At 40.0% G+C, this 15,061-nt stretch overlaps 1 protein-coding gene across 1 annotated transcript in view; it reads right to left on the reverse strand.

The window, feature by feature from the left end:
* Nucleotides 1-15,061, reverse strand: part of LOC137096825 (calcium-activated chloride channel regulator 1-like) — a 30,474-nt gene that overhangs the window by 4,967 nt on the left and 10,446 nt on the right. The window contains exons 6-12 of the mRNA XM_067467054.1: nucleotides 14,462-14,683; nucleotides 11,884-12,108; nucleotides 9,595-9,772; nucleotides 8,482-8,588; nucleotides 6,378-6,608; nucleotides 5,842-6,112; nucleotides 4,468-4,635 (exon numbers count right to left, since the gene is read on the reverse strand). Coding sequence (XP_067323155.1) covers nucleotides 4,468-4,635; nucleotides 5,842-6,112; nucleotides 6,378-6,608; nucleotides 8,482-8,588; nucleotides 9,595-9,772; nucleotides 11,884-12,108; nucleotides 14,462-14,683 — 1,402 coding nt within the window. The remainder of the gene's footprint in view (nucleotides 1-4,467; nucleotides 4,636-5,841; nucleotides 6,113-6,377; nucleotides 6,609-8,481; nucleotides 8,589-9,594; nucleotides 9,773-11,883; nucleotides 12,109-14,461; nucleotides 14,684-15,061) is intronic.

Consider the following 15,061-nt stretch of genomic DNA (forward strand, 5'->3'; position numbering starts at 1 on the left):
AGGAATCCTTGCAGGGAGTTCTCGTTGTAATTGTTTTTCATTTGTACTTCCATTTAGCCACCTGTGTGTCCATGGCTCCAATTATTTACAGCCCAGATCACCTGTTTCAGGATGTTAAAATATGCACATGCACTGGAGTACTCCACACCTGGGTATACGAACGAACTTGTGAGCTTTCCTTGACTGCAGGGATATACAGTCATGCGAATATGCACATTTGTCGTCCGAATCAGGTTTTAAACACACATTTTTAACACATGTTTTTCAGATGTTAATCCGAATCAGCATACGTTTTACTGAAACATCCTTTAGCCATCCCACTTTCTTCCACATTTTAAGGGCATGTGTAAAGGGCCCTAAATAAATAGGTGAGGCTCCCTGAGAGAAGGGCTATCTATTTCTCTACTTTTCTTCTCAATTGCTGGAAGCTTTGGTGTTCTAACACTTTTATTTTTAAAGAAAGAATTCTACACATGCAGCAACTGTAATGCACCTCTTTTGGCACTTTTAGCCACTGAGCATTATACTTTGGGGGATGATGAAGTTTCTTGGGCTCCATCATCCCCCTGTGCATCAGGCTTCTTCCAACTTACATAAAAATTCAATTTAAGAATGAACCTATAGAACCTAACTTGTCTGTAATCCAAGGATTGCCTGTACACATCCTGCCCAGGACCTAGAGCCAGATCTCCAAACTCCTGGATATATAGTCATTGTGCCATAGGTTGTTTGTTAGGTTGTTTTGCACAGAGCTATACAGTATTTGATATTTATAATAATGGTTATATGTCTCATGTTTTATGTTTATTTACAATACAAGGAGTCCAGTCAAAAGCTATTCCTCAGATCTAAAAAATGCCGAACTTACTCTCTTCAAGTGCTGGAGTTCAGAGATGATCAAAGACTCACTGTTACACTTAAGCTACTTGTTCTTTTATACAGATTTGTATCAAGCTTGCTTCTCTTTTTACAACAATATCCCATCATCTTCGCATGAATATGAATAAGTCCTTATGTGTTTTTAATCGTTATTAAAAACACATTATTTTTTCATTGGATTTTTAAAAATCTATTTGTGCTATTACTTTTTCTTTATTAACATTTCATGTATTGGCTTTCCTAACCTCTTACTGCTTATCACTTGCAAGTTACATTTCAGATTGTAAGTCTAAAGTCCACATACTCAGCTGCAGAAAAAGTTCAAGTAACAAACACTGGTGATTCATAAATTCCAAATATTTCTTTTTCATAATCAGTAACTACATTAAAGTCACTACTCCGTACTGCAGCACCTTCTTGACAAGATCAACCAGATTCCCCTTTTCATTTATTAATGGAACCACACTGAGGGCCTGCCCAGACTGTACCTTCATCCCAGGAGTTCCTGCTTCAAACTGGAGGGTGGCCAAACAATGTCCCCTGAAAATGTGGGAACAATTGCTACAAAGCCCCAAAATTGCAAGATTTTCGGGTGTGGGAATATCCCAGTTCTGGCCAGAAAATGTATGTCCCTACACTCAGAAAATACAGGATTTTTTATATTGGGTTTGTTCCTGGGTTATACATGTCGCTTCCTGATTGGTTGTATTCTAAAAACGTGGCAAACGTTGACTAGATGATGAAAACCTTCTCCTTGCAAGAGAAACTCCACATATTTAATGACGTTTGTGGCTCACAAACAAAGGTTTTGCCTTGTAATCAACTTTCCCCATGTTTTTATGATAAAATCAATGAGGAACAGACATGTATAACCCAAGAACATCACCCTGTTGCTCCATGCCACAAGTACACCATAAAACCTGTCTGCACAGATGGCCAGGCAGTCTCTAAAAATGGTGATAATGACTAAGTTCTATTCCTGGCTTGAAAGTGTGTGTTTCAGTTTGATTGTGTAGTACTGCCTTCAATAGTAGTGGTCCTACTCCAGAAACTTTGTTTGTGTACCAGAAACTCAATTAAACATGCGGATAGCAACTTTGTCTTGTCAGGACAAGGTTGTCACCCTGTAGTCAACGTTGTAACATCTATCATGAACAGACATGTATAACCAGGAACAGCACCCCATAGTTCCCAGGCACAAGTGCATGGCCCCACTTGTCTACACAGATGGCCACCCAGGCTATATAACCCAGGAACTGAACGTATACAATGAGTCGCATATTCAAATCTTAATTTTTTTTAAATAAACTGCTGAAATTTCTGACGGATGTCCTGCAACGGAAATCTTAGAGGTTGCAAAATCCCAGGACAAAGCAGCAAGTGTGGACGATGGAGGCAGAAATCCTAGGACTAGCAGGTCTGTATGTGGACCTCTTCTCAGGTTCGGTGGGATTTTTTAATCCCTTACTAAAACCTGCAATTTGGTGCTGTCTGGAACCGCCCTGAGTTGCATCCTCACATTGACATTTTCCATACTGGAATTTTAAATTGTAATAAATTTGATTGTGGTAATTTTACCATTTTTCTCCCTGCTTCAAAAATAACCTTGAAAATGTGCTTTTCATCATTTGGGATTTATTATGAAAGAAACCAATAATTAAGCTGTTGCAGAAATAAAGGCATGTTCTGTGCTTGTATTATTTTTAAGTAGAAAAAACATTTTTTTCTCTGTGTAGGACACTTGCTTTCTATGCAGAAAATGCAATATTCTTTTTAAAGGAATCACATGCATCTTAAACAGATTAAATCATAAATGGCCAAGGTTTTCATCTATCCAGGAAACTCCTCAATAGCATTACCCCACATATGGGAAACCCAGTTTTGTCTATTACTTGACGATTTTAAAATATTCTTTCCATCTTTATCCCATGCCGCTTGTACATGGGTATGGATACTGCAGCTACATTAGCAAAAAGGGAAAGTAACTATTTCCCACTCAATCAACATAACGTGTAACATAAAACGTTTATAAACAGTTTGTAAATCCAATTATCAATTCAGTTACAGTGCACCCATGGAACCAATGTTACTTATGTGTCCACTTACCAAATTCCCATACATTCGATGGATCTAACCAAGCTGGAACTAACAACTGCATTTATTTCAGATGTCGCTAGAGACTTCAGGGCCCATCTAGACAGCCCCTTTAATGCGGGAGTTACCACAATAAAAAGGGAGCTGTCCAGATGACATCCTGGATAAACCCGAATTAATTTGCCACAAACCAGGATAGTGGTTTGATAGTGGGTTTATTCCGTGCCTTTTTGGAAGGCATGGGATAAACCCACTACTTCTGGAAACCCACTACTGCAGTCCAGACAGTAGTCCCACAGTTTTCTGTGAGGATACCAACTCCCTCCCCAAAAAGTCCCCAAAAGCAGTGTAAAAAACAAAAGAACTTACCCAGCCTCTATTAGAGGGCTATTGGAGCACTCCTGGCGCGTACAAATGATGCACCAGAAGAAAGGGGGAGGGGAGGGAAATCGCTCCCCTCCGCTTCTCCTGGTGTGTCATTTGTATGCACCAGGAGAGCTCCAACAGCCCTCTAATAGAGGCTGGGTAAGTTCTTTTGTTTTTTACACTGCTTTTGGGGAGTGTGTTAGTGTCCAAGTGTTCTCTCACAAAGTTCAGGGAGAATGTCTGTACACCTACCCCAGAAAGCATGTGTGTGGATAGAGGCTCAGGAACATCCGTGTTTTTTAAAACATGGATGCTCCTGGGATAAAGGGCTGTGTGGAAGGGCCCTCACTCAGAGATCTGCATCTACTTGGTGACTGCATTTATGATTATGATTATGTTTATCAATACCCTGCTTTCTCTCTCTAAAAAGAGAGTTAGGGACCTTCCGTATAGCCATAAAACCCAGAATATCAAGGCAGAAAATCCCACAATATCTGCTTTGAAGTGGGTTATCTGAGTACACACTTCCATATACTCCAGTTCAAAGCAGATAATGTGGGATTTTGTTTAGCTGTGTGGAAGGGGCATTACTGTAGCTTACAGAAAAATCAATATAATATAAATATAGTACAATACAAAACATGAAATATACAAACATTAAAATAGAATTAAATGTTAATGGTATTAAAAATGAAACAGAAGCTGGGTGACTATCCATCGAGAGTGCTTTCACTGTGTGTTCCTACATGGCTGGGATTGGATGGCCATTGTGGCCCAGCTATGATTCTATGATTCTACAGCTCTTTAGGAAGGCAAAGAAGGCTGCCAAAATATTGTTTTAAACACATGTAAGAATTAGGAAAATGTTTAACTGAAACCCCTCCAACGCATTCATTTTGGCACGCTATGTTAGGAAGCACAACTAATAGGATTACAACAGACTGAGTGAATGACTGTGTAACTGTATGCTCACCCTTGTTGCAAAATCAAATCTATACAAAATTAACCAAGGAAATTGGAAAAAGAACGGTAAAAAGCCCCTGTATTTCCATAAGGATTTCACATCCTCAGAATTTCTATCGCCACCAACATCATGCTCTACAGTTTTCCTAGAATTTGGTTACTTACCAGTAGCATCTACATAACCCGATACATACATAGCGTGACTTTGCCTACGGTTCCTTCTAGAAGTCTTGCCTTGCCCTTGAACACTCACTTTGATGCTGTATCTGCCATTGTCACTGTAAGCTATGAAATACCTTGAATAGATCCCATCATTCTTTATAATATCAGCACCTTAATACATAAAATACTGAGAATTAATAATTATCTATGTATATTTTATAGTCAAAATATCTATGTATCTATGTATGTATTTTTCAGGGTGGCTGAAACTTCCAGAGAACCCCATGACTCCTGCCAACAGTGGATCTTGGCACACAGACCTCCCATGACCAACAAAAAATACTACAGGAGTTTGGGAGTTATAATTCACCCCACATGCAGAAAGCCTTGTGGCTCCCACCAACAATGGATCTGGACCAAACTTGGCACACCTGCCCAGCATATGAACCCCATGAGCCTGGATCTGGGCCAAACCTGGCACCCATACTCATCATAACCATTTTAAAATATTGGTGGGGGTTTTTTGGGGGGTGGGGTGGGGGGATTGACCCTGGATAATGGAAGCAGCAGTCCACACGCAAATCACTGGTGTGTATCCTACATCCAGAGAGCCACATGTATTTCTAATGGGACCACTCATAAAATCCAAAAACCAGACGACAATTTCTAATATTTATCATTTCAAAGAACCTAACCCAGGCATCGCTGGGTACCTAAACTAGTCTACAATAAATATCTTACTGATGGCCAGTTTTTAAACATCGTAACAGATGTATGATATGTTCACATAATGGTATCCTCCTGTTTTCAGGGAAATAAAGAGTAAATAATTGTTAGGAGTAATTTCAGAAAAGAAAAGAAAAACATTCAAAAATAGTAAAGCAGAAACAAGAGCAGTAGCAGCAATTCAGCAGATCAGAAATGTCTATAGCCAGCAGTTGAGAGATTGAGTTTAAGCAATTCAGGAGCAGAGTCAAGCTTAAAGGTTATAAAAGACGTTATTCAAAGGATTACATATCCAGTTAGGAAAATTAACAGGACCTTGCTGTCTAACTATCAAACTCACAGCAGACATTTTGTCTCTTCATGTTCACAGGAGAAGAACAAAATAAGAACAAATGGATGACTCGGGCTTGCCATGTGCTCAGAAAAAGAGGTGTGTCCCTGAAAAGTATCAGTCTAATAAGAAAGATGGGGAGGAGAGAAAGGAGGAAAGGCAGATGGAGAGGCCAATGGGAGAAGGACTTTTCCTTGTCAACAAACTTATCTGCCTATCTAAGTGAGGACTACAAGCTTGTGCCAGGACGTTTTAATAATAATAATAATAATAATAATAATAATAATAATAATAATACAAGCACTTGAAAATAAACTTACCTGCACCATCATCCAATAGCTCTAACTCTACAAGGTAACCAGTTGTGGATTCAACCGTGGCCATAACAATGGCTCCTATAATTGGCAAAAATCCTTGGGTGACTTCTGCATAAATGATCGTTGGATTAGGAAAAGTGTTGTTAGTGTTACTCATGTAGGACTTCACAGTCACTGGAGGAACAGTGGCAGATGCAGCTCGGGTGGTGACCGTTATTGAAATGGCTTGAGGTGCTGTGTCATTATTTTTAATTGAATATGCCCATTCTCCTGTCTGTAAATCAAAGTGTTGAAATATGAAATCTTGCATGTAGAACTTCTGGAAATAGTTATTTTCCATTTATACAATCTGTCATGGCGTTTTATCTGCAGCTAGCAAAGCTGTAATTCCAGCAGCTTTACAAGACATAATGTATATTTAATTTAATAACCCTTATATATAGTCATTTTTAATGACTGAATATTAAGTTAAATATACATATGTATGAATGTTCATTCAATGTATCTAAAATAAAATGGAAATAAAACCCATTTTTTACCTTTGCATTTCCAGGAATCTTCAGCCTAGCTGTTCGGATGTTGGAATTTTCAATTATAAAGTCATTATTTTCATACTTTCTTCCTCCGGGATCTTTCAGGGAAATTTCGGGTGGACTTGTGCTTGAACTCCATGTAATCAGAAAGAAAGTGTCACTTCCCACAGTTTTATCAATAGTAAAAATACCATCTAGCAATCTCATGGAAGTGATGTCTTCTGCCTTACTTTCAAGCTGTTGGGGGGGGGGGGGGTAGGGGGAAAGAGAGAAGGAGTGTTTTATTATAGTGGAAAAGTGAGCACACAGACATCCCACACATATGTGTGTATCTTTGTGTGTGGGTGTGTGTGATCAGGACATTGGCTCAGTGGACTCTATTTGCACAAATAGGTTGAAATCCAGCCCGCGGCATGCAACAGTTGGCTTTCCCTCCCCTCTTTTTTACATCTTTGCCCAGTGACAAAGGCATGTTTTGAGTGGTTTTCCCAGTACTGTGGACCATTTTTTTGTGGTTTGTGGACCTGAAGCAAAGAGAAGGGATTGTCCAGTTGTGCTGGATTCTGATCTACAAGCAGAAGGCTAGTTGAAACAGATATCCCACAACATTCCACCAGATATAAATGTTGGTATGGCAGCCATGAGGAGATTTGTCACAGATTCCATTTTGTCAGCACTGAAATCACATAGAATCATAGAGTTGGAAGAGACCCCAAGGGCCATCCAGTCCAACTCCCTGCCATGAAGGAAAAGCATAATTAAAGCACTTTCAACAGAGAGTCATCCAGCCTCTATTTAAAAGCCACCAAACAAGGAGCCTCCACCACACTCTGAAGTTCTTCCTAATGTCCAGGTGGAATCATTTTCCCCTGTATTTTGAACCATTGCTCCGGGTTCTGCTCTCCAGGGCAATAGAAAACAAGTCTGCTCCCGCCTCCTTATTGCATGTTTTCAATATAAAAGTTGTGATTCATTTCAGGCTTTATTCCAGACTTTATTGGTGTTCCCCAAGATGCTAAGTCTTAGGGCAGTGGTTCTCAATCTGTGGGTCCCCAGGTGTTTTGGCATACAATTCCCAGAAATCCCAGCCAGGTTACCAGCTGTTAGGATTTCTGGGAGTTGAAGGCCAAAACATCTGGGGACCCACAGGTTGAGAACCACTGCCTTAGGGCCTATCCAGATAGTCCTTTAAACTGAGACCTGTCTCGGTTTTATTGCAGGCGTCCTCATGATGCCTCCAGTAAAGCCGAATTCATTTGGAACAAGGACTTATGGCACCCGGCAAGTTTTTAAAAGCTTTAAGGGGTTATTTTGGAAGGCTTTGGGTGGCTGCATGCCATCCCCATATTTACCAGGATGACATGTAGACACCTCCCCCCTCCCCCCAGGGTCTAATGTGGAAGTGACCTTTCACACTAGATTCGGCATCCTGGATAACCCCTTAAAAGCTGGAATGGGTTCATTGCTCCAAATGACATAGAAGTCATCAGCTGCCACTGTCTTACAGCTAAACATAGCTAAACTGTTGAGCAAGCACACCTAACACCTAAGAGCTGTTGCAAATGAATTCCAATCCCATTATTTCTAAGCTAACTTAAGCAATTTTTTTGTATTTCTATACTTTTTGTGCTTATACATAATTCCCATCTATAAGGTCTTTGAATTTTCAAAGTGAAAGACAGAAATATTTAAGCAAATATACAAAATGCTAAACAAAGAGCTTACCAGAATGTTTCAAAGGCATATACTAATTATACATTAATCTACTGCAAGAACTACACATGATAACAGTAATATGCAAAAATTAAAACAGGTGAAATCTCCAAAATGATGCATTACTGGGGTCATTTAATGATCTAAAGCACATTTCAGTATGCGCTAAAAATGTATAGTATGTCTGTTAATAGAACTGAAAAAAGCAATGGTAGCAAAAACTGGACTATGAAATTATTGTTATTGTTGTTGTTACGTTACCCACATACCCTTATGGCTTGTAGTGGGGAGCTCTGGTTTAATATTTGCTCACTATCTAGCAATTTCAAACTTGCTGCTATTTGTCATTACAGCTACCAACAAACCCTACTTCCTTACAAATCTTTGAAATACAGACCTGAATAGATTGTTGAGTGATATCTCCACTTCCAGATGAAATCTTACTGAAAGCATCTATGAGGCCGTTGGAGCTCAAACTATCTGTGGCATAAAATGTCATACCTCCTGAAATGGGATTGGAAGAATAAACAAGGTTGCAAATTAGAATAAAAGATAATATGTTTGTAGTAGTGAAATCAAAATAACTTATACAAGAATAACTGCCCTATTCTCCAGCAGCCCAGTGTTCACATCAATGGTTCTTACGTCCTGTATCTATTCCCAGTCCTCATTTCCCTCCATGTCTAGTTTAGATTGTGAATAAAGACCAGACCAATCTGTTCTTAGAAAAGCATCGCGTACGTCCTGAGCTCCCTCCCCTCTTCATTCTCTCTCTCTATCCCAACACACAGACACAAAATATCACTTCATTTCTCAACTGTATCTCGTGTTGTGAGAAACTGAAAAGACCAGGCGGCATTATGAAGAATCATATAGAACAAACTCTTCCCATATTTTGGTCCATCCATGTCACCATGACTTGAGAGAAGGAGGGAAAGGTGGTCCGTTGATCCCTCTTGCTTCCCTGAGATCTCAGCAGATATGCCTACAATGCTGATGAGATCAAAACAAAGCATTCACTTAAAATATCTTAAAAGGCAGACGGACTCATTTTGAAAGAAATGGGTTTCAGGCAGTCTGGTCCTTAACATTGTGATAATGAGGGTCCTTCCACACAGCGCTATATTCCAGAATACCAAGGCAGGAAATCCCACATTATCTGAGTGTGGACTTAGATAACCCAGTTCAAAGCAGATATTGTGGGATTTTCCGCCTTGATATTCTGGGTTATATGGTTGTGTGGAAGGGCCCGGAATGAATCACTTGTATCAATCTGTATCGAAAGAGTTCTACTACGTTTTTCTTCTCAGCATCTGATGCTCATCTGTACTCTCCTTCAGCAACTGGGCATCCCATTTGGTTATTATGACTGCTAAGAATTGTTCCATGTGAGAATCAAGTGAGAAAGACATTGTGAAGTACATTGACACAATGGCCGGGTAGCAACCTACCCAGCTGGCATTAAAGAGTACAGAAGAAAAAACCTTTGATACTTGGCTTGGTCATTCACCTGTCATGTCTGCCAGCATTTCTAGATCATTTGAAGCCGCTGAACCAAAAGCAATGGTATGAATTATAGCTCCACTGTTTTGAATCTGAGAAAGACAAGGGCTTATGTCTGTACCTTCACCATTTGTCAAAAGCACAATTTCACAACCTTCTGAATTTGGATATTTTCCCGTAAATATCTAGATGAAAAAGAAGACTTAGACCTTTAGCAGTGCTGGAAAAAATGTAGGAAGCTAGTTGTTAGAAAAACATTTCAACAATTTATTGCATGATGAGTTTTACGCATGAAACAAGGACGAACGAATGTGCTACTTGTAACAGATGTAATGTTTGATGAGATAGTTGAATATGATAGAATGCCAGTTTTGTTAAATTAACAACATGGAGCATTTCTCCACAGTATGGATCAGGACAGCCTTCTAAATAGCTCTTCACAAAACTGATTCCCCAGTTCTTTCTCCCTAGCTGTTCTTCTGCTACAACTCCCATAGCAGATTCCTGAAGTCTCCTGAAAGACAAGAGTCTATATGAGTGGACATCAAAATTCCCTTGACCAAGCCTGCACAAAGTGGCAGTAATAAGGGGCCGAAATTAAATAGGCTAATCCCTCAGCGTAGTGGTGAGTTGCAATCCTTTTCTGAGAAAAAGAAGAAGTGGCTCAGCTCTTGCCTCCACTGCTCTTCCTTTCTCTTTACCTCTGGGTTGCCTCATTTGTGAGGGCAGAAACTTAGCTAATCTATGAAAACATCACAACAACTTCATAATGAAGCTATGTCTCTCCCTCATAAGTGAGGGAAATGAACAACACAGAGTTGATGGTTTTTCCTACTGGGGGAGAAAGAGATGACAAAGGAGTCAAGTTTCTCACAAGCCCTCACAAGCGCATGGTGCTGAGTTGGCAATTTTGTCACCAGATGAAAAGGAGATAACAGAGCAACTTGCAGTTTCTCAAGTCGCTCCTGACACGATTTAAAAAAAGAAAAACAAAACAGAGGTGAAGTGAAAAGAAGACCAATAGAAGGAAGAACTGAGTCCCTTCTTCTTTACTACCTCCTTCTCCCTCTAAACTAGTGTTCTCAACCTTTCTAATGCTGCAACCCCATAATACAGTTCCTCATGTTGTGGTCGCCCCCAACTAGAACAGTATTTTTGTTGCTACTTCATAACTGAAATTTTGCTACTGTTATGAATCATAATGCAAGGTGTATTTTCATTCATTGGACCAAATTTGGCCCAAATACCCAATAAACCCAAATTTGAATACTGGTGGGTTGGGGGTTTTGTCTTTTGGGAGTTGTAGTTGCTAGGATTTATAGTTCACCTACAATCAAAGAGAATTCTGAGCTCCACCAACAATGGAGTTGAACCAAACTTGGCACACAGAACTCCCATGACCAACAAAAAATACTGGAAGGATTTGGTGGGCACTGACCTTAAGTTCACCTACATCGAGAGAGCACTGTAGACTTAAACAATGATAGATCTGGACCAAACTTGGCACAAATACTCAATATGTCCAAATGTGAACACTGGTGGAGTTTGGGTAAAATAGACCTTAACATTTGGGAGTTGTAGATGCTAGGAATTATAGTTCACCTATAATCAAAGAGAATTCTGAACTCCACCAATGATAGAATTGGGCCAAACTTCCCACACAGAACTCCCCTGCCTTGAAGGGACTCGCTGGCGCAAGCCTCCCTCTCACCTCACATGCTCTCCTTTGCCTGCATATGCACACCATGCTGCCATGCACCAAGCACGACTTCTCTCTCCTCCCCACTTGGAGTCTCAAAAACAGCCTCCCCCTTGGCAAAGAGTGGGGGAGGGCTTTTGGTGGGAGTATTCACTGTCTGTTCCCAAAAAGGAAGAGGAGGACAGGTGAAGAGATCTTCAGCCTTCTCTGCCAAAGAGGTTCCTAAAGCCATCAGAAATATGTGTTTTGCAAATTGCTACTCTGCTGTTGTGCTGCATATGACCTCCCTCCTAAGGCTGATGCTCAGAGCCTCTGCAGGCTGCATCCAATCCAGCCCCCAAGCAACATGTTGTGCACAACCGCCTTTCAACAACATACTAAAAGAGAGAGAATCACTACTGCTGGAAACACACAGGGATATTCTATGTCTCTTTCAGTCAGCCTTCATGGATTAGGATTCAGTTGCCAGGCTTTAAAATTCCCTTGAGTGCTCTCCCTTGGGTTCACTTATTTGGTAGAAGTATGTGGACATTGCAAAAATTCCATTGCAGTAAGGTGGGATGTACCCAATGCTTTTGAAAAAAAGTCCACCTTCACCTGAAATCCTGAAGTCACTCCCTCACATATGTTACTATCTCCAGCGGCTGTGTTAGGAAGAGAGCTTGTAAGACTTTCGCGCACATTGTCATTGACAACCTGTTGCAACCTGGCCTTGATATTTGCTTTGGTATTGAATGTTATAATTCCAACCCAGGATCCTTTTTCAATAATCTGGAGAAGAAATAGTTTTGCAGCTTGGTTCATCCGATCAAGGCGATTGTCCTGCATTGGAGGGTAGGGGTGTGTGCATAAGACAAAATTAATTAAATTTCGAAATTCCATAAACAGTATGTATATTCTACATAATTTTACCCATGTTGCAATTTGAGGCAAAAACCAATGTGGAACGCTTTTCCAATATAGTATCTTCATTGCTTTGTTCATTACATTCTCTCTAGTCTATTGTCCTTATCAGTCACATTTAAGAATGTAGCTAGTGGCTCCTGTATCAGTGGAATGGAGTCATTAGCCTTTATTGGTTGCTACACTTCACCTTACACACACAGAAAGATACGTGGCCACTTTCCAACACTTTCCCTTAGTTTGGACTTTTACAAGACATCCATTAAAGTATCTATTAATGTTGCAAAGCCCTCTTCTCTCTATTCTTCAAAGATCAGTGCTTTGAAACGTTAATATTAGATCTACAGGCAGTCACCAAGTTACGGACAAGATAGGTTCTGTTAAGTCTGATCATAAGTTGAATTTGTATGTAAGTTGGAACAGGTCAATTTTTAAGTCTATTTCCATATATATATATATATACACACACACACACACACACACACACACACACACCTTTTTCCGATTTGTCGTTGATCCACTCCTTTGGGCTTCACGCAAATCTATGATTTGTCAAAATATATGATCCTGTCTAGCTGAATAGCTTAAATTCAGATAATATTTTGACTTTGGTATTTTAGTAATTAAATTTTGTGGCAGTGTTGTTCGGGCTGCTAGCCCTTATGTCCTTATAGCTGCTTGTCCTTCCGTCAGTTCCGAGGTTCAATCCCAACTACTGATGGACAAGACACAAATAAGCTGTGTCTTGCCTGTGTCTTAGCACTTCCCTATGCACTTTGGATAGCACAGGGAAGTGTTAGCACTCATGTTGTGCTTGTTTTGCTACCTGTGCCCTGTTCAAAAGAATTCACCTCACTTTCTGACCCTGTGATAACTTGTGAAAACCAGGACTGATAATAAAACTTCAATAAAGAAACCTTTTTCCCATGATAACTCTTTCAGGAGTAAATTTCCTTTCTGAGGGGTAGATTTCTCTCAGTTCCTGTTGTCTCACCCCGTTCTTAACTATGAGTTGGTGTAAGTCGGAAGTTTGTAACTCAGAGAAGCACCTTTGATCTGGTTCTTAAACATCAAAAGGTACTTTCAATGAAATATTTTTCTCCTGTGTTGCTTCTGAATTCTATTGGGAGAGATCTGGGGCACCTAATACTCATGGGCAGATGTTCCCACCACTTCCTAGGGACTCTTCTTTCCTCCTGCCCCACGAATCTTCTGACAATAAAGCAGTTTGCCTTTTACTCATAAATGAGGTTTGAAAATATTCAACCAGAAAAATCAGCCATAGTAGAGCACCTGATGAACCAACCTGGACACAGCATTTTATTTGAGAACACAGAAATGCTGGACCACTCTCACAACCACCATGTCAGACTACACAGAGAAGCCATTGAAATACACAAGCATGTGGACAATTTCAACAGAAAGGAGGAAACAATGAAAATGAACAAAATCTGGCTACCAGTATTTAAAAACTCTAAAATTGCAACAGCACAACAGAGAGGAAGCAGGCAGGGACATCTAATTACCTCTCAACAAAAGTTTGCTCCAAGCACAGTCAGCCCATTGTATGCTAATCAAGGTGGTCAGTTGAAACATTCACACCTAGCTCCAGCAGACAAAAGTCCTTTGTCTTACCCTGGTCATTCCACAGATATATAAACCCCTTTTCCTAGTTCCAACAGACCTCACAACCTCTGAGGATGCTTGCCATAGATGCAGGCGAAACGTCAGGAGAGAATGCCTCTAGACCATGGCCATACAGCCCGAAAAAACCTACAACAATCCAAATATTCTAGCTGTTTATTACCAAAGAGCTGGATCATTTATTTTACCCATTTGGTATCAGAGGCACCTTTAGAGGAAAGAAATAAGAAAGTCACCTCTGAGTATTCTTTAGAGAAGAAACCCTATGAACTTCATGGGGTCACCATAATGCAACATGTGACTTGAAGGCACATGCACACATGCAACATCACTGGGTTGATATCCTTAGAACCAGTGGTTGATGTTGGCTGACATATCTAAACGTTACTTTAAAGGAGGTAGCCATAGTGACAATACTATTTGGGAAATGACATTTAGCACATGTTTGGGAAATTTAGCACCTTGAATAGCTTTAAATTTTAGGCTAAATCTGGTGGACTCGCTACTCGACTAAGATGGAAACCACTGCCTAGGACAACTCTTTTATACATATCCCTCACTGTATCCAGAATTGCAAATCTAATCAGATACAGAAACAGTAGGCTCAAATAACGGGAGACAAACTTACCCGTCCCATAGCCGCAGAAGCATCAAGTACTAGACAAAGCGCTCTCTCCTGCATTTTCATCAAATGAATTACAGGGTTAGGAGGAGGAGCACCTAATGGACGTGAACTGGCAAAATCAGCGGAGCTCGTAATCACTTCCCATGTGCTTTTGTAGCTGCACATTTTGTTCTGCATGTTTGGCGCCATAAGGTTATGATTGCTTTTGTCACAAAACTGAGATATCTAAAAAGGAAAAAAGAGTAGGGCATGATTGCAGGATCATTAGTTAAAAACAACTGTTCCCATTTTATAAAATAATAGTACAAATATGGAAAATCTGTGCCACACAAACAAGCTATAGAGACTCTGTGGATTTTTAGTTTGAAATATGCTATGTCCTCAGTCATATAAAATATAAAATGTTCCAGTTTACCTAAAGTTCTGAAATCCCACAAAAAAACTACCTCAAAAAAAGAGAAAGAAAATGGCCCAAGAAGGATGGGAGAAATCTAGGAGAAGGAACAAGAGAAAAAGGAGATGGTAAACATGACTGAATATCTATGATTATTAATAAAAACATCTAGAGAGCTCTACTTCCAAATTTACATTACTTGCAGCTGT

Source organism: Anolis sagrei, chromosome 4 (genome assembly GCF_037176765.1).
Source record: "Anolis sagrei isolate rAnoSag1 chromosome 4, rAnoSag1.mat, whole genome shotgun sequence".
Classification (NCBI taxonomy): domain Eukaryota; kingdom Metazoa; phylum Chordata; class Lepidosauria; order Squamata; family Dactyloidae; genus Anolis; species Anolis sagrei.